At 36.1% G+C, this 27398-nt stretch overlaps 1 protein-coding gene across 5 annotated transcripts in view; it reads left to right on the forward strand.

Moving 5' to 3' along the window:
- Window positions 1–26995, forward strand: part of USP25 (ubiquitin specific peptidase 25) — an 87365-nt gene extending 60370 nt beyond the window's left edge. For 4 of the 5 annotated variants that reach the window (XM_015880498.2, XM_015880475.2, XM_032448505.1 and 1 more), the window contains 13 exons: window positions 1295–1503; window positions 2212–2282; window positions 6356–6584; window positions 7646–7843; window positions 8232–8371; window positions 11257–11370; window positions 13215–13310; window positions 16496–16674; window positions 17486–17564; window positions 19484–19563; window positions 24143–24266; window positions 24912–25107; window positions 25540–26995. In XM_015880498.2, the coding sequence (XP_015735984.1) occupies window positions 1295–1503; window positions 2212–2282; window positions 6356–6584; window positions 7646–7843; window positions 8232–8371; window positions 11257–11370; window positions 13215–13310; window positions 16496–16674; window positions 17486–17564; window positions 19484–19563; window positions 24143–24266; window positions 24912–25107; window positions 25540–25712 (1888 nt within the window). In that variant the 3' untranslated portion in view covers window positions 25713–26995. The remainder of the gene's footprint in view (window positions 1–1294; window positions 1504–2211; window positions 2283–6355; window positions 6585–7645; window positions 7844–8231; window positions 8372–11256; window positions 11371–13214; window positions 13311–16495; window positions 16675–17485; window positions 17565–19483; window positions 19564–24142; window positions 24267–24911; window positions 25108–25539) is intronic. The other variant, XM_015880491.2, reaches the window with a different exon arrangement.
- Window positions 26996–27398: the final 403 nt, after the last annotated feature.

A 27398-nucleotide genomic window follows, 5' to 3' on the forward strand; every position in this document is an offset into this window, starting at 1 on the left:
TAATGGTATGAGTATTTAAATTCATAATAGCCAAAATACTAGGGAGATAAATGTCCAATATTCTTCTCACTGTCGAAGCTGGAAACTGTTAGTAATACTTAATTAAGCAGAGTATCAGTTAGGATAGGTGGACACTAACAATTTCTAACAGAGCTCTTTATTGTGCATTCTGGAATTAGGGTTCTAGGTTCTAGCTCAGTCAAGATGTTTATCTTAGCACTACAGAGAAGTGAAGAAAATTAGTCTAAAATGCTTTTAAAATATTTTTAAATCTTATTGACATAATGCTGATGTAACTACTGTTAATTGATGAGACAAGAAAAGCGAGAGATACTGATGATTGCATGACATACCATGTCGAAAGTGCTATTCTTTGTTTGAATTCCTATGTAGAAAATTCATTATGTAAAAATGCAAATACTAGGACTGTTTTTGTCAGCCTGTAGAAACGTGAACACGTTACATGGAGTGACATTGTGAGCTCTTAATGTTCTGTCACCTTTCTCAGCTACTGAAGATTCCAGATTCCTCAGGCTTTATCATGATGCCGTACCCAATGTAAATAAGTAGTGGATTGCTAGGAAGATCTTCAGGTTCACGTTATGCCTAGGATTACGTAAACACCATCTTTTTTAATGGGAGAAGAAAAATCTGTAACATATTTTTAATGTTCTACTGCTTTTGTATAGTTTTCATGAGTTAGGCACTTTGAATTACAGGACTTGTATGAAACAATTTCAGATGGTTTGATACTAAATTTGCAGTGTGCCATAAATATTAGAGGTTCTTTGTTGTTGCTCTTCAGTTAACATATCCTCTTGCCAGGTGATCAGGAAAAGAAAGCCTGCTATGTATAAGGCATGAAAAAATTGTTAAACAGAGAACTATATGTAATGGATTTTATGGTCAATAGACCAAGAACCAAGTTGCTATAACTTTTCTATCTGCAGTGCAGCAGTAAGTGTTTCAAATTACATTGATAACTTTTGTGACATAATTTGAAAGTGTTGAATAGTATTTCAAGTAAAGCAAATTGTGGCTTGATTGATCCAATTCCTTTATCTTTGATAATAGCAACCATAGTTGTCATTGTGCTAACATGTACACCGCAGAGTTTCCAGCCATTATGAAGTGATTTTTGGATTGATATTTTCAGTGCCTTTTTTGGATTGCTCTGTTAATAATTACCCTTAAATTGTTTCTGTTCAAGTGAAAAACTTATTTTTATAGTACGGCCTTTGGTTTGTGTACTTGTTAATTTGGTTTTGGTATCTTATGTTCTGACTGAATGCAGCACAATAGAGCAGCAGGGGCCTTCTTCTTCAGATGTTCCAAGCACATCTCCTGTACAAAGATCTGTAATACATAAACCATTCACACAATCGCGAATTCCTCCTGATCTGCCAATGCATCCAGCACCAAGGCACATCACTGAAGAAGAGCTTTCTGTCTTAGAAGGCTGTTTGCATCGCTGGAGGACAGAAGTAGAAAACGACACTAGAGGTATTGCTACAACTTGGAGAATGTAGTTGGGATTGGAAAGGGTTTATGGAATTCGGATGGGAGAGAACTAGTCTTAATGTCTGTGTTTGTGCTGAGTTGTTTGTTTCATACTTCTGAAATTGCTTCTAGGACATAGGAGGGGAAGTTAGTTATGCATCTTAGACTGGTGGTGTATAAACTGAAGATGCTGGGCACTGAGTGTAATATGCATTGATGTTCTATGAAAGTTTTCTGTGTGTGTGGTAGTGGAGAGAGAAGAATGGAAATGGGATCTATGCTGAAGGACTGTCTGCAAATGCATTCTAGCTGCCAGTGTGATTGTGGGCTAGGCCTGTGTCTTGATATTCTGCGTAGGTGTGTGGGACACAGTGGCCCCTTCAGTGAGGAAGAATTTAGCTCATTTCTGAGCAAAACCTTTTCAGAATGGGTGGACCTTATGGTCCATTTTGATGCCTTGGGGAAAACTAATAAAGTAGTCTTTTCCCATAGGGGTGGAATTAGTTGAGCTCTAGAAAATGAGCAACAGTGAATCACAATCATTCTGTCTACTTTCTCATTTGAGATTTGGCGTTTGGCCTATAGGTAGTTCAGCAGGTGCAGAAAATGTGAGATGTACCTTTGAGCCTTTAATGAGAAAAAATAAAGATGTAGCTTGGCACAATTATGCAGCCTAATAGAAAAGGAATTCTATTCTTATTTCTCTTTTAGATTTACAAGAAAGTATATCTAGGATACATCGGACAATTGAATTGATGTACTTTGACAAAACAATGATTCAAGTAAGTACATTTCTGCATCAGATAAGTAGATGTTTTTGTCACTTCTACTAAAATTCTTAGATGCTTGAGAAGTGAGTGAGTATACAACTGTTATATACAGTGGCTTGAGAAATTACATTGAAAATCATAATGGGTCTTGCAAGTTTTCTAATTGCACAGTCAGAAAAAAGACAGCGTTATGGTATTGTACACGACATGAGATGCACATAACATGATGTATGTTAGTTTTAGCAACTTTGTGGTGTAAAACCAAAATAGTTTCTGTCAGGTCTTTTGACTTGAATGCAGAACTTTAGTTTTCATGTAACAGTAGAATTTTCTCACCCTAAATCAGCCTGATTGCTAGGTAGTGTAATTTCCTTTTGGTGGCAAAACTATTATTTTCTTATGCTGTATACTCAGTGTTTACTGCCATTGCAAATTGCAACTTCCATACTGAAAACCAGGAATTTACAGCTCCTAGTTTTAGTTAATAATGTGGTTATAATAATAATTAAGTTAGTGACAAAGTGACTGTTTTTGTTTTTCAGTGTTTTGGTTTCCCTTTGTGTGTTTTGTTAATCTAAGGAAAATTTTATGGCAATTCTTCTGCTCTGTAATCAAAATAGCAATTTTAAAATTCTTTACTCTGGAATGGTGGCTCCTGTAGTATTTATTTCTCATGTTCATATGTTCATGTTCACTCACTTAAATAAGTTTAAGGGTAAAGCTTACTTCCTCTGTTACTTTCTGTTAGTAGAAGGAACTGCTTTCCTTCCAAATTAGATCTATTTAGCTTAGTTTTCCTTCAGGTACATTTTCATTTGATACACAGCTTGCTCATGGCAGCTGAGTTCTGCTGCTAAGAGTTTCAGGTAGACTCTGCAAGATGGCTTTCTTTAATCTTGTTACTGGCAGGCTTTTTATTTTTTAATAATGCTTGTGACAGGAAGACAACAGTCTGTGTTATCTAACGCTAAAATGAAGAAATTTATTGCTTTCATGCCCAAATAGATAGCCTTTGTTGGCTCATGTTTTTCTAGGTTATGCATTTGGATGTGTTACACTGGAAAAATTAGATTTCTTAGTAAAGCACTTTTTCCTAGTACATGGTTGTGTGGTGTAGATTTTATTTTAGTTTGAAAGAAAATTCTAGAAATAGAGGAAGGTGTAGTTCTGCTGAGGGTGGTTTTGTGCCACACCTGAAAGCAGCGAGGTATGTTGCCAAGTGATTGTTAGGGGACATTTTTTCACAAGGGACTCTGGACATCTGTAGTTTCCTTAGAATAAAGGGTAAAAATGATGGGAAAGTCTAATTTTGTGTTTCCAGACCTTATTGCCTCACAAAATAAAAGCTCTTACTTCCTGTAATTGTATCTTTTAGTGGAAAAGATCAATACTGCAAGTCTTCTCTTAGAGAATGGAAGAATATTAAGCTATCCTGTTGCTCAGATATATAGAGAGGCAAGGGAAAGGAGACAGCTATATGCACTCACTTCTTTGCTGTTGTGCCAAAGTACGCGTGCAAATGGAAAAGTTGAGCCGCAGAAGAGTGATCTTCACTTCCAGTGTGTGATTTCAGACAGGTTCAATAATAGCTAAATATTCTTTTTGTGACATAAATTCCTTATTTTGCTTCCTCCTCCTGAATGAGGAGGTCATCATTGTAATTTCATTCCTCTTTTGTTTTCTTCCTTCCATGAAATGCTGTGGTGGAAAATGAGGTGCCAGCTGGTGCTGGAGGAGCAACATCAAGTCTCAATTTGTACTAAAGAGAGCATCAGGGCTTGTTTTCCATCTTATGGTTCAAAGAACTCTGTTGTATTTAAAGAGCAGAGTTGACATTAGTGATTGTTGTCTGATACCACAGATGACTTTAGCAATAAACTGTATGATAGGTTACTGTGCATATTTTAAAGAAGGAACATTACCCGCTGTTTTCTAAGTTGGTAATGTAGAAACCTAAAAGGGAAGAATACACCCAAATTGACCTGTGATGGTGAAGAAGATTGCTATAGTGACCATTCACTGAAGATGCTTAGACTGGTAGCTTTATCCCCTTATACTGGTTTTGCCATTCAGACATGCAGCGTACAAATTCACTGTCATCTGGATTGGGTAAAGCCATATAATCATGTAAAACGGCATACAAAGATGTCACAAGTGCCATTTGGAAATGTTGTTCATCTCAGGATTTATTGTTTGTAATCCTCCTACTCTTCTTAAAATAATAAGCTGGACAGTGATGCGCACTGTGAAGCATTCTTCATGTCAGTTGTATTGTTACCATTGCAAGGATGCCATTCTGATTTTCATAATTTTTTCCACCAGGCTGCTATTTTGGTTTGGGGTATGTTCGTTTTGTTTTGTTTTGTTGCTCTGATGTATCTGTTCTGTAACTGCATGTGAAGAGGGTATTGAAGTTCCATTTCTGTTTCGTAAGTAGTAAGTGTAAGCTATGAAGCTTAATGCAGACTGTTTACTTGGTCTGTTGCCCTCGGCCTTTAATTGTCATTAGTATATGGCATATTGTAAGAGATGCCTGTGTATGTCAAACTTGCTTGTCCCTTAGTCACGGACTCTTGAGGGGCATATGCTTGGAAATTGAGCATGGATGACTTCCAGCCAGCCCTCCAGAGCCTGGAGGAAAGTATAAGGATTTAAATTCACCAGTACTGTTCTGTTTTATAATTAGGAAATTTTATCATTGAAGTCTCAAGAGACTCGGTTTACCATTTTTATTCAAGATCTGTGTATATTTTTATGCATGTGCTTGGACTTGCAGTCGTTTTAAGAAAACTTTCATGCAGTTTTGATGAGATGTTAAGCACCTCCTCCCCTCCCCTCCCCTCCCAAGCACATTCAGATTTAAGGACTTGCTTGAATCTCTTCCTGGGTTTTAAAGATTTACAGTGAGGTTTGGTCTCTAGGATGACAGTCTGTTTGACTTCAGCTGCACTGCAGTCAGCCAGCTTTACAGTTCAAGGGAGGTTGCAAGATCTTCAGCATTTCCATATAGTCTGAAAGAGAGTAATGAGGTTAAAAATAACTTCAGGGAATTTAAGTCATAGTTGGGCATGTATTTATGTTTACTAATTACTGTGGTGCTTAAATGATATTTATAACAAATATTTTCTGCAGCTTTTTGAGTAGCAAAATCCACAGTACCGACTTTTACTGCAGTGAAAGTTGTCAGGTTTTTCATCCTAGCTAAGCTGCTATCATTCAGGCATGCTGTGCATAGCAGGGAAGATTAGTTTTTTTCTATTATGTTGCATGTACTGTTTCAGGAGGTTAAAACAGGCCAACCACTAAGATACTTTTAAAACGTTTCTAAGTAAGGAAGCACTCATTCTACTCTCTGTTCTTCAAATTTCTAGTGACTTAAGTAGGAGCTGAGTATTTCATTCCTCTTCCTTGTCAATGAGTACATGTAACCTGTGATACTTTTTACACTGGTCCAAAAAATTATCTTCTTCTCTGCAGGAGGATAAAGAGAGGACCTCTTTATGTGTTCCAGCCTTCTCTTTGCAGTACTTTAATGATACATTTGACACACTAGAAGAATTTTACTCTTGGGAAATGGAAGTACTAAAATTCCCAGTTATGCCTTCAAATAAAATCGCTTTATAGCACATAGAAAGCATGAGGTTCATTACCTCAAATTCACATATGCTTTACAAAATTGAGTATAAATTTATTGGATCAGAACTGGAGCAAACCTTAGGTGCTCAAGACTGACATATATAAGGTTTTTTTTTTGTTTTGTTTTGTTTTTTTTCTGGAGATAGAAGAACAGGAAAAATATGTAAGAAATTAACAGAAGAGGTTACCTTACAGTAAAGATAACAGAGCAGACATTTCTTTTGCAGTCTTCTTACTAACATACTTAAGATCTCTTTTAGCTCATAATGGTAACTTAAATAATTCAAAGTTATTTTGCATAATGGTTTGCTGATTTTAGCTTTTTGGTTTTCCTATGTCATATTTTGATCCTGTTTATTTTTGTTTCTTTTAATGTAGCAGTTATTATTGGTGGATAATCAGAACAAAACACTGACAAGGAGTCTGATGACTTTTGTTCATTTGCTTAGGTTCCTTATAGATTGCATGCTGTGCTGGTTCATGAAGGTCAAGCCAATGCAGGACATTACTGGGCATATATTTATGACCACCATCAGAACAGATGGATGAAGTACAATGACATTTCTGTGACAAAGTCAACATGGGAAGAGTTGGAACGGGACTCTTTTGGTGGTTACAGGAATGCCAGTGCATATTGTTTGATGTATATCAATGATAAGGAACAGTACTTGATAGAAGGTAACATGGTTATATTTTCAGCATGATATAGAATTACTGAATGCATTTATAGGGAGAGCATTTTCCTGGTGGATTTCCAGATTTTCATAATGGCTTTAAAAATTATTGAAAATTCAACTTATTGTCATAAGTGTCAGTGAAATTGTTTCTAATCTGCAGATTAAATAATTTATTTTCAACTGTCAGATTAATAGAGATAATCACAGTGTTTCTGTATTATTAAGAGAGCTAAGTTTGCTAATTTCTAAAGATTTTGGATCATAATGTGCTCAGTGTTCTGGAGGTGTTATGTCCTGAAGAATAGAACAGAAATAAGGAAATGCAGAAGTGACTCCTGACATATAAATCTTTTCTTCATAAGCTTTGGGACTCACGTGAACATTATTGGAGAGTGGAAACATGACAGTTTTTGCAGGATATCCCTGCATAGCCCTACCAACCATATGTTTAATTTAAGGAATTAATGGATTTGGATTTTTTTTTTCAGGTCATGTAGTTATATGTGATTGTAAGGCTCTTGTGAAAACATTGGGAGGGGGTGGAAAGGCCCTTAGTATGAGTTTTATAGGTTGTGTTAACGTTTGTCAGGGGGCTGACTGAGAATGGCCAGATTCATAGAACTGTAGAATGAATCATAGAATGACTTGGGTTGCAAGGGTCTTCAAGGATCATCATGTTCCAGCCCCTCTGCTACAGACAGGGCTGCCAGCTGCTAGATCAAGTACTGGATCAGATTGCCCAGGGCCCCATCCAACCTGGCCTTAAACACCTTCAGGGATGGGCCATTCAAAATTTCTCTGTGCAGCCTGTTACAGTACTCTCAATAGCAAAGTGGCAATGATCTTATGATACCCAGGAATTTGTCCAGAGTTTGAAAGAGCTGTAGCAATAAGTTCTTTTAGCAGAAGAGTGCCCAGTAGATGTTAGGAAAACTTAAAAGTAAGAAACTTTGGGGGATTTGATGTAGTATTACATGCTTTAAGTAATTCACTTGAGAAAATTTAACATTTTTTTTCTTCTCACTATTTTTTGTCTGAAATACGATTTGTATTTTTCTACAGAGGAGTTTAACAAGGAAACGGGGCAGATACTTGTAGGAATGGACACATTGCCTTCTGATCTAAGGGATTATGTCAAGGAAGACAATAAACGTTTTGAAAAAGAACTTGAAGAATGGGATGCAGAACTTGCTCAGAAAGCACAGCAGGAAAAATTGCTATCGCAGATTCCCAGAGCTCCAGCACCCTCACCTGCTCCAGGTTAGCTGTTTCTACTTGTTTGCAAAAGGAATAGAATGAGAAATCATTGGTTTGCATATAAATTGTTTAGCTGCTTAAAAAGGGAAGAAATACTGATTTGTAGTTGTCCCTAATGTGATTGAACACTCCTTACTCAGGCCTTAACGGATCTCTAGTCAGTACAGGTGTATTTGTTCCTAATGTAAAATTATGAGTCAATTTGTATGAAAGTGTTCAAAATGTCATGAGATGCTGACTGATAAAAAGTTGGATTTGTGAATGCTGTGACCTACCCTGCATCTTTTGTGTGGGTTACCTTATCTATGAAATGATGATCCAGAAAAAACCAATAAATTTAGAATTCATGCTTCTGTTAACATATGGAATTTATCTTATTTCTGTCACTAAGTTCAAGCAGGAGAACCAGAATATTTAGAGCAGCCATCAAGAACTGATCTTTCAAAGCACTTAAAAGAAGATTCTGTACAAGCGATCAATAAAGCTTTAGCTGAACAAGAAGATAGAGGTCCAGAAGCTATAATGGATACGGTGAGGATGTTTTCAAGCTTGAAATAATTCTTTCTTTGATTTTGCAAGTGCAAGCAATAATAGCTGCTCAAAGGTGAGGGGGAGGGGAGGAGAATCAAAAATGAGCAAAAGTGTATTTGTTCTTCAGGGCCTGTTGAACACTACAGATCCATCCAGAAACTGTGTACTATGTTAATGAGCATAGTAAAAGTAGAATACTGTAAATAGATGTACTCTCTGTGATTGAAGTACTTGCTGAGAGTACAGAATATTGCTCAGATGTCAATCATATTTGCGCCCACCATCAGACAACTTTTCAAGACGTTAGGTGGTTCAATTTATTTTGAGGAGTTAATACTGACATTCCATATAAAAGAGTTGAGAAATGCTGCTTTAAACATTGATTTTTACCAGAGTAATTTTGAGAATGAGTTATCTTGAAAGGGCTATGGAATTTAAAATAGCTTTCAGAAAGAGGTTTTTTTTCCTGAATATTCTGTTTATGGAAGAAAGCTCAAAAATGGCCAAGAAAATCTGAAATGTGATAAAGCTCTTAGTTCAGCGGTATTCTGTAGTTTTAGTGCAAATTCACAAGTTCACGAAAATTAAGTTTGTGATTAAGCAGATGTATGTGTTACAATGATAATAACAATTACTACTGGGTGATACTGTTTTCACTTCGTGTCTGAATAAATACTGATTGGAAATTGGAAACTAACTGCTTCATGAGCTGCTAGAGAAACAAACATTTTAGTCCTTTCTTTCAGCAAGCATATCTTGCTTCTCTATATGAATAGCCAATATATTTGTCAGAAAAAAAAAATATATCTTTTAAAGTAATATATTTGTCTGACTTGGAACCATATGCCAGAGAATGAGACAAGCAAAATGTACAATATGGCTTCTTTGGATACAGCTAGTAACAAATAGTGATATGTAGTGATACAAACAAATTAGTGACACAAACTATGTGCTCAAAATTTCAGATACATTTCCTAAATTCTGGTAAAAGTTTCTTTAAACAAGAGCAGTCTGGGCCCAGATAGCTTTGGGGCATCAGGAAAGTCTTTTTAAAGCTGAAATGATTTTCTACCTGAAATGTGTTCTATCCCTTTTTCCTGTGGTGTGAGGAGAGCAAAGGAGCATGCTTTCTTTGCTAAATCAGAACCAGGAGGGAAATTAATCATATATTAAGATGTACTCTACCTCTAATGATTAAGGCTACTGCATACTTGGTTTGTTGAGTTCTCAGAGCAGAGACCAGCTAAGGAGGAGCCTGCTTTTAATATGAATTAGCTCTTATATTAATACCTCTCATACTTACCTCTGTGGTAGTATGAATGATCTCTGAGGAGGTAGCCATGCTGATATTCAGTCACGATAAAATGTCTTGCTTGATGCTATCCTCTTTCTGGGGTCTCTGGGTATCCCTCTGGTGGGAGGTGGAGGAATCTTAGAAACCGAATTCCATGGATCAAGTTTTTCTGTTTAGGCTAGATGTTGTACACAATCATCACCCTTAGATCTTTGCAAGATAGTGGCTGGGAAACCACCAAGTGAGACAGATACGGGCCTACTTATCCCAGTTGTTCTGCTTTCTACTGCTTTGTTCTGCAACAAAGAGAATGGTTCTTTAAAAGGAAAAAGAAAAAAAAAAACAAAACACAAAAATACCCATACCTACAATAAAACAACCAACAAACTAAACCCAACAACACAAAAAAAAACCCAAAATCCTACAAACTCTCATATTTACAGAGTCCTTAAACTGTTAAAATATAAAGCTTCTTGCTAGCTAATTTGAGGCTCCTGTATTAACGAATAAGAGCTACTTTGGAGTGTATCATCATATCCTTTAATTATTCTACTTTCATCTTCATTCTGGTGTGCAGTCACATATTCCTTTCCTTCACTTTTTGTTTGTCCATTTTAGAAAGAGGAAAAACAGTATCAGAACATATAATGCACAGAATTATTGCTTACTCACCACGTGATCATTTGTGTCCATTTTCTGCCCTTGGTTCTTTTTATTTATTTATTTCCCTGCAGTCTTCCTTTGTATTTCTACAGTGCTGGGTGTAAATGGATACAGTGTATGTTTCTGGAATTTTTACTAGAAAATAAAGCCATTGTGATTGCAGGAGAACAGCAGCACAGAATTCGTTCTGCACTCTGATTGCTCAGATTAGAGTCGAGCTTGAAGTGCTGCGAGTGTTGTAAACTGGCGATCATAAAATGATAGAATGCAGTAGTTGAGATCATCACCGTTGTTTACAAGCTCGTGTTAACATAAGAATTTCAGTGACTAAAATGATCTTCCTTTGGATCTCTGTGCAGTTATTTCTCTAAACAACAGGCCTGTTGAGTGTAACTCACCTTTAAATATTCTTTCTAATACCTTAATTTCTAGAGGCTATTTGTGTTTTTTTTCCAGTGCATCAGAAAATGTTAGCCTTTGACTTTGTGCCATTTCTTAGCCTGAATTCTTTAGATACCTTGGTTATATTTAGTAACTTTTTGGTGGAGGATATGACAATATGAGAAGAAGTGGTGGTTCACAGACTCATCCTTTTAAAAAAATGGCTTGAATCTGTTACTGCAGAGCTGTAATTGTGGCATAATAGCTATGAAGATGTAATTAGTGAATAAAGGGAAAACATGTTTTTTTGTTGTTTTGGTTTTGGTTTTTTTTTAATAATTCTATCTTAATTGTAAAATGTGCTACTTAAAGTTAACTGTAAGTAATGAGAGAGTGTAAGTGATATTTATCATTTTTGTCAGAAATGCACTTCAAAAGCACGTTCTGTTTTATTTGATCAGCCTGTTAGTTTGCGTCTCTTTGTGATTTTCTCTGCTGTGTGATTCCCCCTCCCAGCACACATACTGATCATGATTTTCTTCTGCAGAGCTCTCATAATGCCTCAGCTCAACCAGCTCCTAACCAGCGAGTTGTAGAGGTGGCGATTCCTGATGTAGGGACTTTTGTGATTGAGTCAGAGGAGGGGGGTTATGACGATGAGGTACATTTGATTGCCATTGTGTGCACCGCTCCTACTTGGTGCTTTCTTGTGCTGCCTGATGAGAATTTTTGGCATGTTTGCACATCATGACACCTAACAAATTTGTGCATAACTATATGCTTAATGATTTGTAATCGTAGTGATGTCTTAATTGGTAATGAAGTATGAAAGGAAAGCACTAGCTACTCTAATTGGGCACGCTTTGCATGGTACTGTATACACGGGAGGTATATTTGTCTTTTTAGCTGTGGAAGTTGAATGTTTGTGCCAGGCTAGATAGTCTTTGAAATGCTAGTGGTAGCCTGTGGACTTCTGCATTAGTTTAACAATATCAGGATAGAGAGCGTTGGTGTTAATGTTTGTGTTTTCTTGTCAGTCTAACAAAGGTAATGTTCAAGTCTTATTTGCCATTGTTAAGCTTTTTAGACTGTGAGGATTTGATTACCCACAGAAATAACCTGAAATTTATATGGCTGCTGGAAGTGACTTTTTTCCCCAAGCTTGAAAAAGTAAATTGCTGTTGTTGGTATTTTTACAGTTCAGACCCAGAGTGGTAAGTGTCCCTGATACTGTTTGAGGAACAGATGATAGAGTTGCATTATGCAGGAGACAATAATTTCTGCTGGCCTACTTTAACAACTGAAAGCAGCACTGCCAGGGTGTCAAGCAGCTCCTGCCTTAGCATTGCTTATTCCCGTGTTTGTTTTGGTTTGGGGTTAGAGCTTATGCGGCCCATATTCTTTGCTACCTGGGTATGTGTTATTGGTAGGCTATGAGAAGCTTTTGCTTTGCTGTAGAAAAGGATATTTCAGGAAGTTCTGTCTCTTAATTACGAGCAATTGCAACTGAGAGTGGGGGATTGGGGATAAAGTTACTTAAATGCCATCATTGCACTGATTTAGTCTTCTCACAAATGTGCAGTCTCCACCTTTAAAGACGTGCCTTTTGTAATTTTTAGGCACTCTTGCCCACTCGCCATTGTTTTTCTACAGAGTGGTAACTTTCTTCATCATATTATTGTTTCTTTTGTATTTGCTTTTTAAGTTATGTTCTTATGTTTGGGGAAGCTTTTCTGGAGGGTTTAGGACTCTGCATCTTCACTTCTTGACGGCCAGCTTGTGTTGCTGTGCCAGCTGTGTTAGCTAGACTGTGGGCAGGGAAGGAGGGAGTGTTTTTCCTTGCTCACAGATAATCAAAGGGGAAAGGCCTCTCAGAGTATCCTACAGGTATCATATTGTTTATGTACAACTGATGTGAGTAGCTGCGAGATGTGTGTGTTATGTTTGGTTTTGTGTCTGTTAAATGTTCTGGTTTTTATTTTAAAAACTTGTCTGGAAATGCTTGTGGGACCAATTGTGATTGTAGCAATAAGTCCATTTTCGTTGATGTTGAAATACGTTCGAAATACACAAAGTGTGGTTCATTATGTTTGTGTCTAGTACATATGAAGTGTGAATGGGTGATTATCTGAAACAGTTTATTTTATCCCTTGGTAGCCATGTGTTAGCACTCATTCAGTATGAAATTTCTGGTGGATACTAATGCTGAACCAATGCATGCTCCTTTCCTTAGAGGTTTTGACCATGTACTTTTCAAACTGTATTTGACACATTTGTTCAGTTTTTGTTAAGCTTCAAGTCATATGTTTTGCAGTAAAAGTATATACACGTGCCGTGATTGATTTGCAGAACACGCACAACGGTTCTTGTGTTGAAATGTGCCATTTCAGTGTATGCATGGATTAAGTTGCTTTTTTTTTATCTTGCATGAGACTAAAAGCACATTGAATTTAAAACTTAAAATATTAATCATTCCAAACTTTTACCTTAAATCCCTTATGGCAGGTCATGCTGACCCCGAACATGCAAGGTATTATCATGGCTATAGGTAAAGCCAGGAATGTTTATGACAGGTGTGGGCCAGAAGCAGGGTTCTTTAAGGTACAACTAACATTTTCAATTTTTTCTCTGACTTTTTATGTTAGATATACCTTCTCCCTCCACCCTTTGATGCATATTAGGACTGTTCCAGCACATCTAAGTATTCTTCTGTGGCATCAGTCTTCCATTTAAATAGTAAATAAATTATAAACTGTGCTAGGGAGAAATATCTGTAGCTATTTTCATCTTGATTTAGCAATGCGCTGCTTTGAATTCAATAACTTATATACCTTCTTTATTTTACATCTTAAATAAGCCACAAGTAGCATGAATCATGGATGGGTAATCAATAAGAATAGGTTTGGTGTTTTTTTTTCCCCCCTGTTCATAACAAAAAGTATGTCTTTGTTAGACTATTTGGGACATCAGTGTTTTCACCAGGGCACACCCCTGTTTAGTCACTTGTTTATTTCAGAGAAATGTTCTTGTTTAGTCCTTAAAAGATTTTTAGTAAATCAAAATCATTTTCTTTTGTTTAATGGCATTGATGGCAATACAGTTTATTTATGCAGTGTTTTGTTACAGGGAATTGGATGTTACGCTTATTGTGTTTGTTAGTCCACACACTAACTAGATCAAAAGATGCATTAGTTTTATTAAATAAGCAAACTTCTGAAGATTTTAGCTTGCAATTTTTTGAGTTTTCAGAGTATGACAAGGGAATTACTTTCACATGTTGTAGAATCCTCTCAAATATGAAGATTTATTTTTATGTGCTGGAGGAGAGGAAAAAGTTTCTTGCTTCTCCTTGAGTAACATTCTATTTTCCATTTAATTTTTATGGTGCAGTTACGCTGAAAGAAAACATTTAAAACATTTGAACCCCCCGCCCAAAAAAAGGCCAAAACAAAACAAAAATCCCAAGCCACCTCTATAATCCTTTGCTATGGAAAAATTTAAATCTCGTGTTTTTTGTTTATTTTTAATTCTTTTTTGTTTGGTTGGTTTTTTTTGGGTTTTTTTTTTTTTGTGTGTGTGTGTGTGTGTGTGTTTTCTTTTTTAAATGGATATTTTTTGAAGTGTTATGACTATTTGCATTTGTCTCTGTTAAGCATGCCCACTATCAGGCATCAAAGAGACAACTGCCATGGCCTTTCTATAATGAAGTAGGTTTTGTTTGGGATTCAGTGCTGTATTTTCAAATATGTCACCTAATGAGAAGCTATTTTAATTAAAAACAAAACAACTCAAAAAGCCCAGACTTCTTTTTCGGAAAGGTCAATTACACTGATTTATTTACTTATTTTTAATGTGAATTGTGTTTTGATGAAATCAGTTTGATGAAAAGCTCAGTTGAAATGTGGAGGTTGGGGGTAAAATTTATCTTTGAGAAAGTGTTTTTAAAACTGAAATGTTGGAGAGAGTAGAAGTCTCCTCATGTTCTCCTGAGTCCTGTTCAAAGCGGCTTAGCACTGCTGAAACATACTTCATTTTTTAGTAACATATTAGTCTGGATGTTTGCAGATGAAGTGATTCTACTTACTACCAGGTTTCGTATTTTGAAATATGTGAGGTGAAAACGTCTCCTATTCCTTGGAGTTGCTATCAGGAAGGTTCTGTGATATTTTTATACTGCTCTGCTCTGGTTTTGTTCGTGTGTTTGTTTTTTATAACAAGCGTCTACAAAAGACTGGATGTTATTTCTGTGATGTTCTTATTGAAGTGTAATGCAGGTAAAGCCCATTTGATGAGAGTCATTGTTACTGCCAAAGTTTGAGTCCTACTTTACATTTCAGACTTCAGACTTAACCTAGTGCAAAGCAGCTAAGCTGTTTATCGATCAGTCATTCGTCTGTAAACTTTATACACAGTTTGCTGCAGTATGTTTGCCTTAAGATTTTTATATAACATTCTTAGTGAGTAACTTAAAGCTTTTAATACTTATTTCTTATATTTTGTTTGAAGGAATAATGCTAGTTGTTTTTTGTTGTTGTTGTTTTTTTAATTGTGTGTAGAATTTATGAATCTGGAGCATAACATTTGCCTTCTTTCTAAATATGTATTTGAAAATCTAGATTTCCTTGCATTTTTCTTGTTTGAGTAATTCTCTGAAGAACTAAATGCAGAACAGCAATAGCTTTTTGTTTCGTGCCAACCTCAGAAAAGAGGCTTTAATAACTTTGTTATCTGTGTTTTCTTATGGTAGAATATCTTATGATGTAAGATAATAGAAACACTGCGAGTGACTTCTGATAATTATCACTGGTTCTCCAAAGCTCTTTTTAAATAATAATGTGTATCATTAGTATTTTAAAATATGATTGCAGAATGTTCTCCTCCCTTTTATGGTTCTCCATGCCCTCTCTGATTAAACTGATATGAATAGTGACCTACTCATGTCTTCAGTCTCAAAACTGAATGTTTCTTGGTAGAAGCTAGTAGCCCAGATTTCCAGTATTTAAATGTTAAGAAATATTCTACTGCCAGGTAGAGGCATAAAGGGAATTGGAATACTGAATAGGGCATTTTCTGCCTGGTTCATAGCTCATTGTTGTTCCTGTTTGTGCTCTATAGTTTCAATCAATAATTTCTAATGAACATAGCAGATAAAGCTTACTAAAATCTAGTGTGTGGCAAAGAGAGCTCTTCCTGTAAGCTCAAAAGTGGACCTAAAATACTCAGTGAGGAATCTGTCTTTGCCTTATGGGAGGCTAATACTAACCATATTGAAGTATTTTGTTTAGAAAATTTTTGATGTGCAATGATTTCTGTTCTGACTTACTGTTTTCAATATCACACATGTTCATTAAACTTTACATAGAATTTCTTTTATTTGTATATTTGCATTTCAGCTATGTATTAGGGGTACTTTTTGGTCTGAAGAGATTTTAGAAAAATCCATAAAGTAAAATGCCTGTTATACAGGTTTAGGACAGTACATGCTTAAAGAAGCCTCTTTAGGATCTAGATAAACCTTCTCTCAGGGTGATATAGTGAAGGACTGGGATTGCTTTTGAAGTACAGGTCCACTTGGGGTTTTGGCAGCCCTCATCAAGGAGAGGCAGGAGCAGCTTTACCATTTGTCTGGGTTTTTTTAGTGTAGTTCAGACTTGCTAAAAGGGTAGGGTGTGGAATTGTTAACATTCTTTTGTAGTCAGTGGGCCATGGATATAAATTACTCCTAGTGTCTGAAAAGTCTGAGTTAAAATCCAGAAATAATAATGTATGCTTTTAAAATTATTTAGGCAATTAAGTTGGAATATACGCGACTGCTAAAATTAGCCCAGGAAGATCCACCACCTGAATGTGATTACCGTTTGCGTCATGCAATAGTTTACTTCATCCAGAACCAGGCACCAAAGAAGATAATAGAGAGAACGTTACTGGAACAGTTTGGAGATCACAATCTTAGCTTTGATGAAAGGTAATAAGATCGGCATGTCTCTTTTCCTGTGCTCGTGTGAGTTCTGTGATGTGGAAAGATGCACTTTTATATTCAGATATGCATGTAGTGAAAAGAAGAAGAGTTTGTACTTTTGGCTTTATCTTCTAGTTAATAGCTTGAAAGTATAAAATGCGTAGAAGAAAAATTTTAGACAAGTTTTAATCTTTATAAAAATCCCTATAAAAAGACTAAACAAGAAGTTGGGTTTTTATTGGTAAGAAGTAAAGAAAAATCCTCACTGTTACTCCTAATTGTTTACAGTTCTCTGTGTCTGTTCTTTGGAACACTTAAGGCCATGATTCTTCACTGGCCTAAAAGTCAGCAGTAGAAAACAAATCCTGGCATCTCTTAAAATGGGACGTCAGTCTAGATGAGTAACTTATTTGAGTGCAGGACAGTGTTTCCTATAGCTGGAATGTCATATACTTACTAAAATAGAATAAAGAAATGAAAGGTAGAGAGTGCTAGTCTGATTTCTTATTGACAGCTGACAACTGTTCAGTCTGTGAAAAAAAAAACAAAAAAAAAACAAAAAACAAACCCCGAAAGACCAATGCAACATTTTAGTTAATAAACCAGGAAGTAACTCCTAAATGGTATGGATGTCCATCACGTACTTAAAAAGCACGCTTTCCACTAATTATTGTGCAGTGGTTGTAGCAAGCAGATTTTTCACAGTGTTTCCATGCTGTTTTGTATGAGGCTGTATTCTAAACTGAGTTTGCTGTCTTCGTATAGATAATATTCTTTGAAAATTTCTCTTTCATGATTTCTTGTGGCTTTTTATAAGGTGCCGTAACATAATGAAGGTTGCTCAAGCTAAGCTTGAAATGATAAAGCCAGATGAAGTAAACATGGAGGAATATGAGGTCAGTATTTCTTATGCTGTAAATTAAACTGTAGCTTTAAATAACTATCAATAAGCTGAATTTATCTTTTTGCTTTACACTGAAAAGATGAAACTAGTTCCTGAAAAATTATTTATTTCTAGGAAAGCTGCTCTGACCAGTTGATCTAAAGCCGTATTTTCCACATCTGTAATTCCTAGGTCAGATTTGATGTGAACCACAGATAAATGTCAAGGTTGATTCTGTCCATACTCCTTAATGTGCTTTGACATCACTAACAGTATTTCGTAATTTAACATCATGTGAACCAATTGGCTTTCTCTAGTCAGAAACTGCTGTGAGTTGAGGGAGTAACAAGGATCTAAGGCCAGCCTTAAACATCTAGAGAAATGGGTCACAGGGTTCAGGGTCACATTTGTGTTTTTCATCCAGCTTTTTTTGCAACCATTTCCCTTTTCTTACTAACACCTTTCTCTAGATCTTTTCATTTGCTAAGACCGGACATTTTCAGTTTATGCATTTATTTTTTCTTCCTGTGCTACCTTTAAAATAAATAAATAAATAAACAAACAAATAAATAAATAAATAAAGAACTTTGAAAAAAGAAAGGAGTAAATTGAAGATGTTATGTAAGTGTGACTTATATTTACCAAAACACTTCATTTTACATTTAAGGCTAACTCTGTAGCTGTCATTACAACACAAGTTCCAGTTCTCTGTGATATTGTTCATTAAGGCCTCTGAAAAGGCCTTATTTATAACCTGGGCAGATTCCAATACACCACTTAAACCTCATTGTTATGCTTATAGGTCCAAAACAACTTGTTCAGGAGGACTATGGGAGTAATCTTGCCTTCAAAAACAACAGCAAAAAATGCCTACTTGTCATTTCTGTTTACCAGGTTTAGAAACTACAGTACATATTACTACATTAAAATGTGCCCTCAAAGACTAGGGTGAAAGAACTCTCATAGTGCTGTGTTTTTAGGCTGTGTGAGGCTACACACACTTCAGAAAAGTGTGTTTTCTGAAAGGCATTGCACAAGTAGAATTAACAATCCTGGGCTTAGCTTTAAAGGAGGGAGGTGGGAGGAATCTTCTTCCCTTAAAGGAACATGCCACCTTCCTGAGGCAGATAGCTGGTGATTACTATGAAGACTGTATCACTGATTGTCCAGTATAAGATTGACATTTCATAGAACCTTTCTTCTCATGCTTTTTGTGTTGAATCTGTAGGTGGCTATAGATTATGGTATGTTGTCCCTTATTTAACTATTAATGAATGATTAAAAGCTGGTTAATCAACTGCAAAATAGACAAACTTTTCTTATAGAGCAGTCATCTGTAAAGTGTATTAGTAGTCACTTTGTATAAGTGGTGATGCAGCGAGTTAAATGTTTTGCACCAACATAAACATCGCCACAGTCTGAAGTACTCAACAAGCTGTACAAGCCATTTGGGTTTTTTGTCACTTGCTATTGCATGTGTTCAGGCATTTTTATGTCTTCCTTAAATGAAACTTAATATTAAGTTTATATATAAGCTTTCTTTCACTTTCTGAGTAAAGAACTGTGTGTAATGAAAAGAATAAAAACAGACTGTTAGCTGCTGCATTTTTGAGGGGGGAAAGCAGTAATTCTCATCATTCTGACTGTGGTTCTCCAAAAAAACCCTTGTGTTCCTTTCAGTTCAAATGTTAATGCATTCCTGTGTTTTGTTTATGTTTTTAATAAAAATCCCACTGGAAACTCATCTAGAAACATTGTAGAAACTTAAGAATCTTATTTTCATTGAGTGAGGGGGGATTCTGACTGACGTTTCCAACACACAAACTTAATAGGAGTCTTTATCACTTACTGTGAGTATTCAGCACTAAGTGTGTAAAATACTTGTATTTCATGTTTGTGGATGAAATTCTATATACCCTTTCTTATATGCAGAGATGGCATCAAGACTATAGAAATTTCAGGGAAACAACCATGTTTCTCATGGTAGGATTGGAGTTTTTCCAAAAAAAGAGGTAAGTGGTAGTATAGAACTCAAATGTGATAGAGTGATTTGAAGGCAATATGTAACATTGATTAAGTTAAAAATATTATTATAATTAAGAACTGTTTAATGTGTTCTTCACTGTATTTAATTAATTTCTTCAGTCTTACATCTAGATCAGTTTCCTACATCTTCCTGCTTTTAATTTCCACTTATTCGTCCCTTACCAAGTCATGAACTTTTCTCAGTGCCCCACAAGCGCTTCTATTTCTTCTTCCCTCCTGCTCTGAACAGTCTCTGTATTCCTCAGACATAAGAATCTTTCTTCCCTCATACCATATATACACATATATGTGGACCTGAATCAGCTTGAGAAGGGAACCCACACAAGCTTAACGAGGCCAAACAAGTGCAAGTGAAAGGTGCTGCACCTCAGTTGATGCAGTCCCAGATACGTGTACAGATTGAAACACACAGAAAATATCCATGCAGAGGAGTCTTGGGGGAGTTCTGGTGGATGAAAAGCTTGCCATAAGCAAGTAGCATGTGCTTGCAGTTCAGAAGGCCACTTGTATCTCAGGGCTGCATCAAAGGATGGCTGGCCAGCAGGGAAGGGGAGTTGATTATCCCCATATATTCTGCCCTTATAAGGCCTCGTCTGGGGTACTGAATTCAGGCCAAGGGCCTTCATCTCAAGAAAGACACGGAGCTCTTGGTGTGGATCCAGAGGAGGGCTTTAAAGATGAGAAAAGGGCTGGAGAACCTTTATGTTGAAAGGATGATAAAGCTGGGCTTGTTTGGCCTGGAGGACGCAATGCTCTGTGGGGACCTCCTTGCAGTCTCTCAGTAATTAAATGGGGCTTTTGAGTAGGAGGGAGGCTGACTTTTTATGTGAGAGGATAGGGACAGTGATAGGACAAGGAGGAGCAGTTTTAATGTAGAAGAGGGGAGATTTGGATTAGATGTTAGGAAAAAAATCTACTCAGAGGGTGGTGAGGAACTGGCACAGGCTGCCTGGAAAGGCTTTGGATTCCCCATTGCTAGAAGAGCTCAAGGCTGGGTTGGATGGGGTCCTGGGCAGCCTGAACTGGTGGGAATCAGCCCTGCCCTTAGTGTAGGGGTTGGAACTAGGTGGTCTTTAAGGTCCTTTCTAATCCAAGCCATTCTGTGGTATCTATATGCCAAATTTAGTTGCTTGTCTGTATGTCGTGTAGCAAATTGCTTCATGTTTCTCTTTATTGTCTTGTATGTTTCCAAAGAAAAAAGTCTCTAACAAAACAAAATGATAATAACATACTTACTTCTGTAATAAGTTATGTGTTTATGTAGTGGTTAACACAATCAGCCCATAATTCTGGTTTGCTACGCTGTATTAGTAAATGTTAGTATGTTTACTAATAATCTAAATTGGCAAGTCCCAATTTGTTAGTATTAAACAGCTTGTATACAGAAGTTGGTCAGAAGATTGCCTGGCTTAATTGAAAAAAATAAAACAACAAAACAGTCTGGTATTGCTGGATCCCTTATAGAGGGAAAAATGACAGCAATGTGGTGTGTAGGAATGTAGGAATTTTTCCTGGACATAATGCTCCAAGCATGAAGCACTTTTGGTTCCTTAACATTAGGACTCCATGACAGCTTTGGCTGCAAAATTGCAGTGTTTCCACTATTCCACTTCTTAGAATAATACATTCTCCTTGGGCCAGTGGGAGGGAAATTAACAGAAACCATAAACTGTTTTCTGTATGTGCTGAACAGTATTTTTGTTATGGCTATCTAGTTTTTATGTTGATTTGAAAAGTTAGAGTAACCCAGGTAGAAAACAAGCCTATATTGACCAGTAAAAGAATACAACACTGTCAGTCTCATCTAACATCCAGGAAGGTGTAGTGTTCATTTCCTTTGGCAGTAAATGCAATTTCATAAATACTTCAAGTGGTAATTAATAGGAAGATTAGAGGTAAACGCGCTTTAAAGGATGAGTGAGGATGGGATATCCATTGACTTACTTTAAAAGAGTCTGTTGAAATGACAGTCCTGTGTTTCAGCTACTGGTTCCCAAACACCTGAGGTAATTACTGACGTTTACAACTTGTTATATTCTTACAGGACAGTGCTACTGTCCATATTGTCCAAAGTGAGACTAAACTGATCAACTATTCTGATGTTCCTTCAGTGTTCAGTCTCTAGATGGAGCAAAAAACCAGCCTTTACTCAGGGAATCTGATTTTCTTAATAGTGCTGTGCCAAGCAAAGACAAAACAAACATTAAAAATGTTTTTACTTTTTCCTTCTACCATGCTAATAGATTACTTTTAGGGGTGTTGGTACTGGAGTGCTAGGCATGGAAGACTGCACTTCGAAGGCAAAGGAAACAATAGTTTCTCAGTATTTCTGAAAATAACCTGGAATATATATTTTTGCTGAAGTTTTTTCCTGAAAGTAGGCATGATTTAAGAGTCATACCTACCTTCAGAGTTCACTGTGATCCTTTATGGTGATTCACAAGGCCTTTTCACTGCAGGTGAAGAATTGAAGGGTCTTTAAGGCATACCTTCTCTGACTGTACTGTTGAGTAGGAGTCTGCTGTGGGTGAGGTGAATGTAGTCAACTAAGTAACCTTAGCAGGGCATTTGCTTGTAGCTTGTTCTGATGGTAGTGACTGAAAAGCAAACGAACTCTAGACCTTAGCAATTGGATTCTAATTTTATTTTATTTTTTTTAATAGTTTGATTTTTCAGCTTTGGCAGAATTTATTTATTTATTTACTTACTTACTTACTTGTAGGACATGTTAAAGTTTTATTTATCCATACCTGTGCTTTCCAAAGTCTAGACCCAGTGAGCTCCGTAATTCTGCATGTCATTTTAAGTTCAGAATTAACAAACTGGAAGTTAAATGCACTTCATGTGTGAAAAGCTAGCATCTGTTTTCTTAATTTAAGCTAAAGTTACGTTCCTTGGATTCTCAAGATACATAAGATATTTGAGCCTGGCTTTACAACGGTGGTTGTGTAAAATGGCTTCCCTTCCTGTGAGGTAGAGCTGTTGCTGGTTCAGGCAGGGATTACACAACTCTCAGAGCAGAAGAGGATCTGGGAATAAAGCAACTGCCAGGTACAAGTTTTTAATTTGAATCAATTGAGTTGTTGACACCGTTAGTTCAGCTTGCAGTTTCACAAATAACTGATCCAAGAATGGAAAGGAATAGAAAGTCCGGCTCCTCTGGCTTTTTATCCATCAGTCCCAGTTTCTTGCAGTCATGTTTTCCACTGTCTTCTTACATTAACATTTCTGCTGTTGAGTCAGTTGTGTTAGTTTGTGGCTTGGAGAGATTTTATGAGCAGACATGGACTTAAGAAGAGGGCCATATGATTTCTTGCTTTAATAGAAACGGTTCTGTATTTTGAGGACAAAAAGGCAGAGAGTAGCAATTGTACATAAGTCATATATTAAGTAGGAAATATTTAGGATTACGAAAAAAATAGTGATGTTTGAAAGTAAAGCTTTAAGCAACCATTGCTATTTAAAGTAACCTTTTCCCTTCTTTTTATGTTGTCTTGTTGGGAGGCCTTACTGTAAGTCTCGAGTTTGCCTACTTTGGAAATTCTGACATGTATTCTTCATGTACCCTGTGCTCTGTGTGCTCACACATAATTTTTAGCCACTTTCAGTAGTTTGATGTTTTGGTAGTTTAAGCTCTAACTTTGACTTTCTGTTCTCACTAGGAGTGTATAATACACTGTTCTTCTAACGCTCCATTAGAACATTTCTCTCCCTAGATTCTTCTAGTTGTTTGAATAAAAATGAGACATCTAACTGCTTGTTTATAGGATAGTTGCCTGAACTGCTTTCAGTGGCTGTCTGTCTTAACTCGGTTTCTGCAAGTCAGTGGGCTAACAATTTAAAATGTCAGCTAGAAATAGTATGCATTAGCGTGAGGGGAGATGATGAACTGTGTGATGAGATCTCTATTGATTATTAACAGTTAGGTTTTTAGGTCCTCTTTTACTTATCCTTCACCAGTTAGGTGTGTTTTTTATTATCTGTGTTTAGATTACAGATAGAAGTGCCAATAGAGAGATACTTCTGATTTTGAAATGCTCTTGTGGCGTCATACATTGCTTTAGACTAGTGTGAAGACACTTGTCCAGAAAAAAAGTTAGTGAGGCTGAAAGTTCACAATTTATTTTTTAGATTAATTTTATTGCTCAGGCATAGAATGCAGTCAGGGTAATGGCAATAAAAGATCAATTCTAATGTGACATAAATGCATGCAGGAAAAAAAATAAACTTTCATGTATATTCAAGGTTAATCCAAAGCCATTTTTGAAGTGGGTGAAATGATATAGGTTTATGTCAGTGAGCTTTGGATCACACTTCATGTGCAAGTTATCTAGTCTGATAATAAAATACATTGTTCTAATGTATACAAAAGAAGAAAATATGTGGTAGAAAATGCAACATTATGAAGAGATGGATGAGGAGGGTTGGATTTGCAGTCAAGCAAGTAAGTGAAGTTGCATATCCTATGAAGAACATAGTAGTTAACTTGAAATAGGTGTCATCTGGATTTGCATCTAACAACTTTGTTTCTTTACTTTGCTTTAGCTATATGGAAGCCTTGCTCTACCTTATCTATGCTTACCAGAATAACAAAGAACTCTTGTCCAAAGGCCCATACAGAGGGCATGATGAAGAGCTGATATCTCACTACAGACGAGAATGTTTGCTAGTAAGTGAAGGATGCAATATACTACAAAAGTTGAATTTTCCACATAGCTTTAACAAATTAGGCAATGCTGCCATACTTTCAAAAAAACTAAAACCAAAGCATTTTCATTAAAAATTACAAAGATTTCAATAAGAAAAAGGTGAGAGGAAGAAATGTGTGTAGTGAGAATAAAGCATGTGTTTGTTTTAAGTAATCAGTTTCTTTATCATTATAAGTAGTGTGCTCACTGCCATTGTGTCTGGGCTTAGGTAGAAGCAACAGTGGGCAGTATTGGTGGGTGAACTTGCAATGTTATTGCAGTTGGACAGGGATGCAAATGTTTAGAAAAAGGTATCAGCAGATATGATTTTTTTTCCTTGATTATGTCACCTTTTTCTTTGCAATCATAAGAATAGGCAAGAGCAGATGGTAGGACCTCAGTTTTGAAAAGGAGTAGCTAAAAAAGTTGACTTGGCAGGTATCAACTGAAGTGGCCTTAGGAGAGTAGTACAAGATCAAATGGTTTAATAGAGTTTATGTACCATTGCTGTGAACGTTAAAGCTCAGTTGTTATTGCAGATTTGCCATAAGGCAAACAAAAACAGAATGGTCAATTGTGAAATGCTGTATACTTAAAGAATTTCTTTTTTGTGGTGGTACGTGAAGAAACTAAATGAACATGCTGCAGCACTGTTTGAATCAGGAGATGATCAGGAAGTAAACAATGGCCTGATCATTATGAATGAGCTTATTGTCCCGTGTTTGCCATTACTTCTGGTGGATGAAATGGAAGAAAAAGATATTGTCGCTGTGGAAGATATGAGAAATCGTTGGTGTTCCTATCTTGGACAAGAAATGGAACGTAAGTATTTATTAAAGTATAAGACGCTCACACACTCCTGATTTTTATTCATTACTTTTTAAAATGTTTTGGTTTGTGTCTTGAACAGAGCCTGAATCTTTTGTGTTTTGGTAACATATTTTGAATTACCATGACTTTAGAGTAATACTGTACACATTTAAATGAACAGCAGTTTTTCCCATGCATACATAATAATGAAGTTCTGCAATATTTTCTATATATAACAAAGTCCTTAAACGAAACTTTTATTCACTGAAGAAAGTGCATTATTCCAAGTGAAACTCTTAATACTCCCATCCCTGTTAAAAAAAAAAAAAAAAAAAAAAAAAAAAAAAAAAAAAAAAAAAAAAAGAATCAGTTTGGAGCAGGAAGAGGAAAATTGCACCTGTGGACATAAAAGCTTATGGTTATTTTCTTTTCTTTCATTTGCAGCTAACTTGCAAGAAAAGCTGACAGATTTCCTGCCAAAACTACTAGATTGTTCTACAGAGATTAAAGGTTTCAATGACCCGCCAAAGTTACCCTCGTACTCCACACATGAACTGTGTGAAAGATACGCCCGAATCATGTTGTCACTCAGTCGAACTCCAGCTGATGGAAGATAAATTCTGCAACCTTCCTGAGCACACTGTATAAACTTTTTTAGTTCTTAAACCTTGCCTTCCTGTCACAGGGTTTGCTTGTTGCTGCTATAGTTTTTAACTTTTTTTTTTTTTTTTTTTAATAACTGCAGAAGAGAAATGACTGTACAAAGTTTAGCCAGACTGCAAACAGTTAAAGCTGAGAATCGCATGGCACTCAGTCGTTTCAACCAGAATTGATGCAACTTGCAAGTCTGATAATTATGGCAAAACTGCTTTTTTGCCACTTCTCTGTTACAGTATTACTTTGCTTTTATCTTAAGATCCTTTACTTTATCAACAGCTGTCTGGATCATTTTGTGACTGCAACTACTTTAAGTGTCCAGTGCTGTGTAAATACATGGTACTTGGTAGCTTGTAAATGAAATGAAAGAATAAAGTTTTATTTATGGCTACTTCTGTGTTTGCAAGCAGATAACTTGTATATTAGTGTAAAATATAGGCATTTTTAGGAGAGATACAGTATATTGATGGGTAACTCCATTTTATAGATAAGATTCTTCAGGATTTATGGACAGTTAGATGAAGGTAGTCAGAGATTACTGTATGTGAATATTCTGAAAAACTGTCGCAGTATTATACGCTGTTGGTTGGGTTTATTTTGTATATACTTTTTTGATCTTTATGATACTGCACCTGAACACTTCTGTGTGTGTGTGGCTATGCCACGTGTATTCTGATGACAAGGACTGGCTTATGAAGCAAAACAACAATGATGCTTCCCTTCTATTCTTTGGAAAAAGCTTGAAAGAAAAAAAAAACAACAAAAAAACCTATTTTCATTTGAAATATATTAATATCTCTAAGCAAAAATTTTAGGAGTTGATTTGAATAGAGAAAATAAAGATTTTGAAAAAGTGGACTTGGCAAATCTTAAAGGTTAATTAATGTTGTTGTTTTAAAAACAAACAAACAGAAAAAACCCCAAACTAGTATTTTAGCTATGTGAATGACCAGAAGTAAAAACATAACTAATCCCTTACTTGAAATGTGTTGCTATTGATGCTACAAGAATCTCAGCAATCTTATGTGTGTCCTAATCACATTTCTGTTGGAAGTGAAAGAAAAGTTCTACAGGGTTTGTTTTGTAGAACTGAAACTCTGTCTAGTTTAAACAAAGAGTGTTACTTATTTTGTGGAGAAAGAAATTTAACGTGTCCTTAATTAATCTTGTTACCTGATACTATTTTCATTCTTACTCATTATAGAGAACATTTTGTGTTAGAACAGTAAAATATGTGAATGTTTGCTTGTTGGCTTTATTGGAGCGACACTGAACTTCTCATTGCAAGCTTTCTAGTGGAGAGTATTCTGATTTCTGCTAACAAAATAACTGAGGAAAGAAGGAAGGAGGAAGGATTAATTGATTTCAGATCACCTAGAACTGTAGTGGGATATGTGTGGGCAGCTTACATTCAAGAAGAGGCTAAGTTCAGTCTTGAAAATTATTCACTCTTGAGAAAACACTGGGTTGAAATATATAGTAAATAGAATGTGGGCTTGACTTTAAAGGTTTTTTTTCTTTTCTTTTTTTTTTTTTTTTTTTCCCCCGCATGAGTATTTTCCTCTTCTTTTTTTCAGTATTGAAGTGCTTCATAATTGTCAGTCTACCCATCTGTTATATTAAACTGAGCTATTAGTATCACAGTA

The sequence above is a fragment of the Coturnix japonica genome, chromosome 1 (genome assembly GCF_001577835.2).
Source record: "Coturnix japonica isolate 7356 chromosome 1, Coturnix japonica 2.1, whole genome shotgun sequence".
NCBI lineage: Eukaryota > Metazoa > Chordata > Aves > Galliformes > Phasianidae > Coturnix > Coturnix japonica.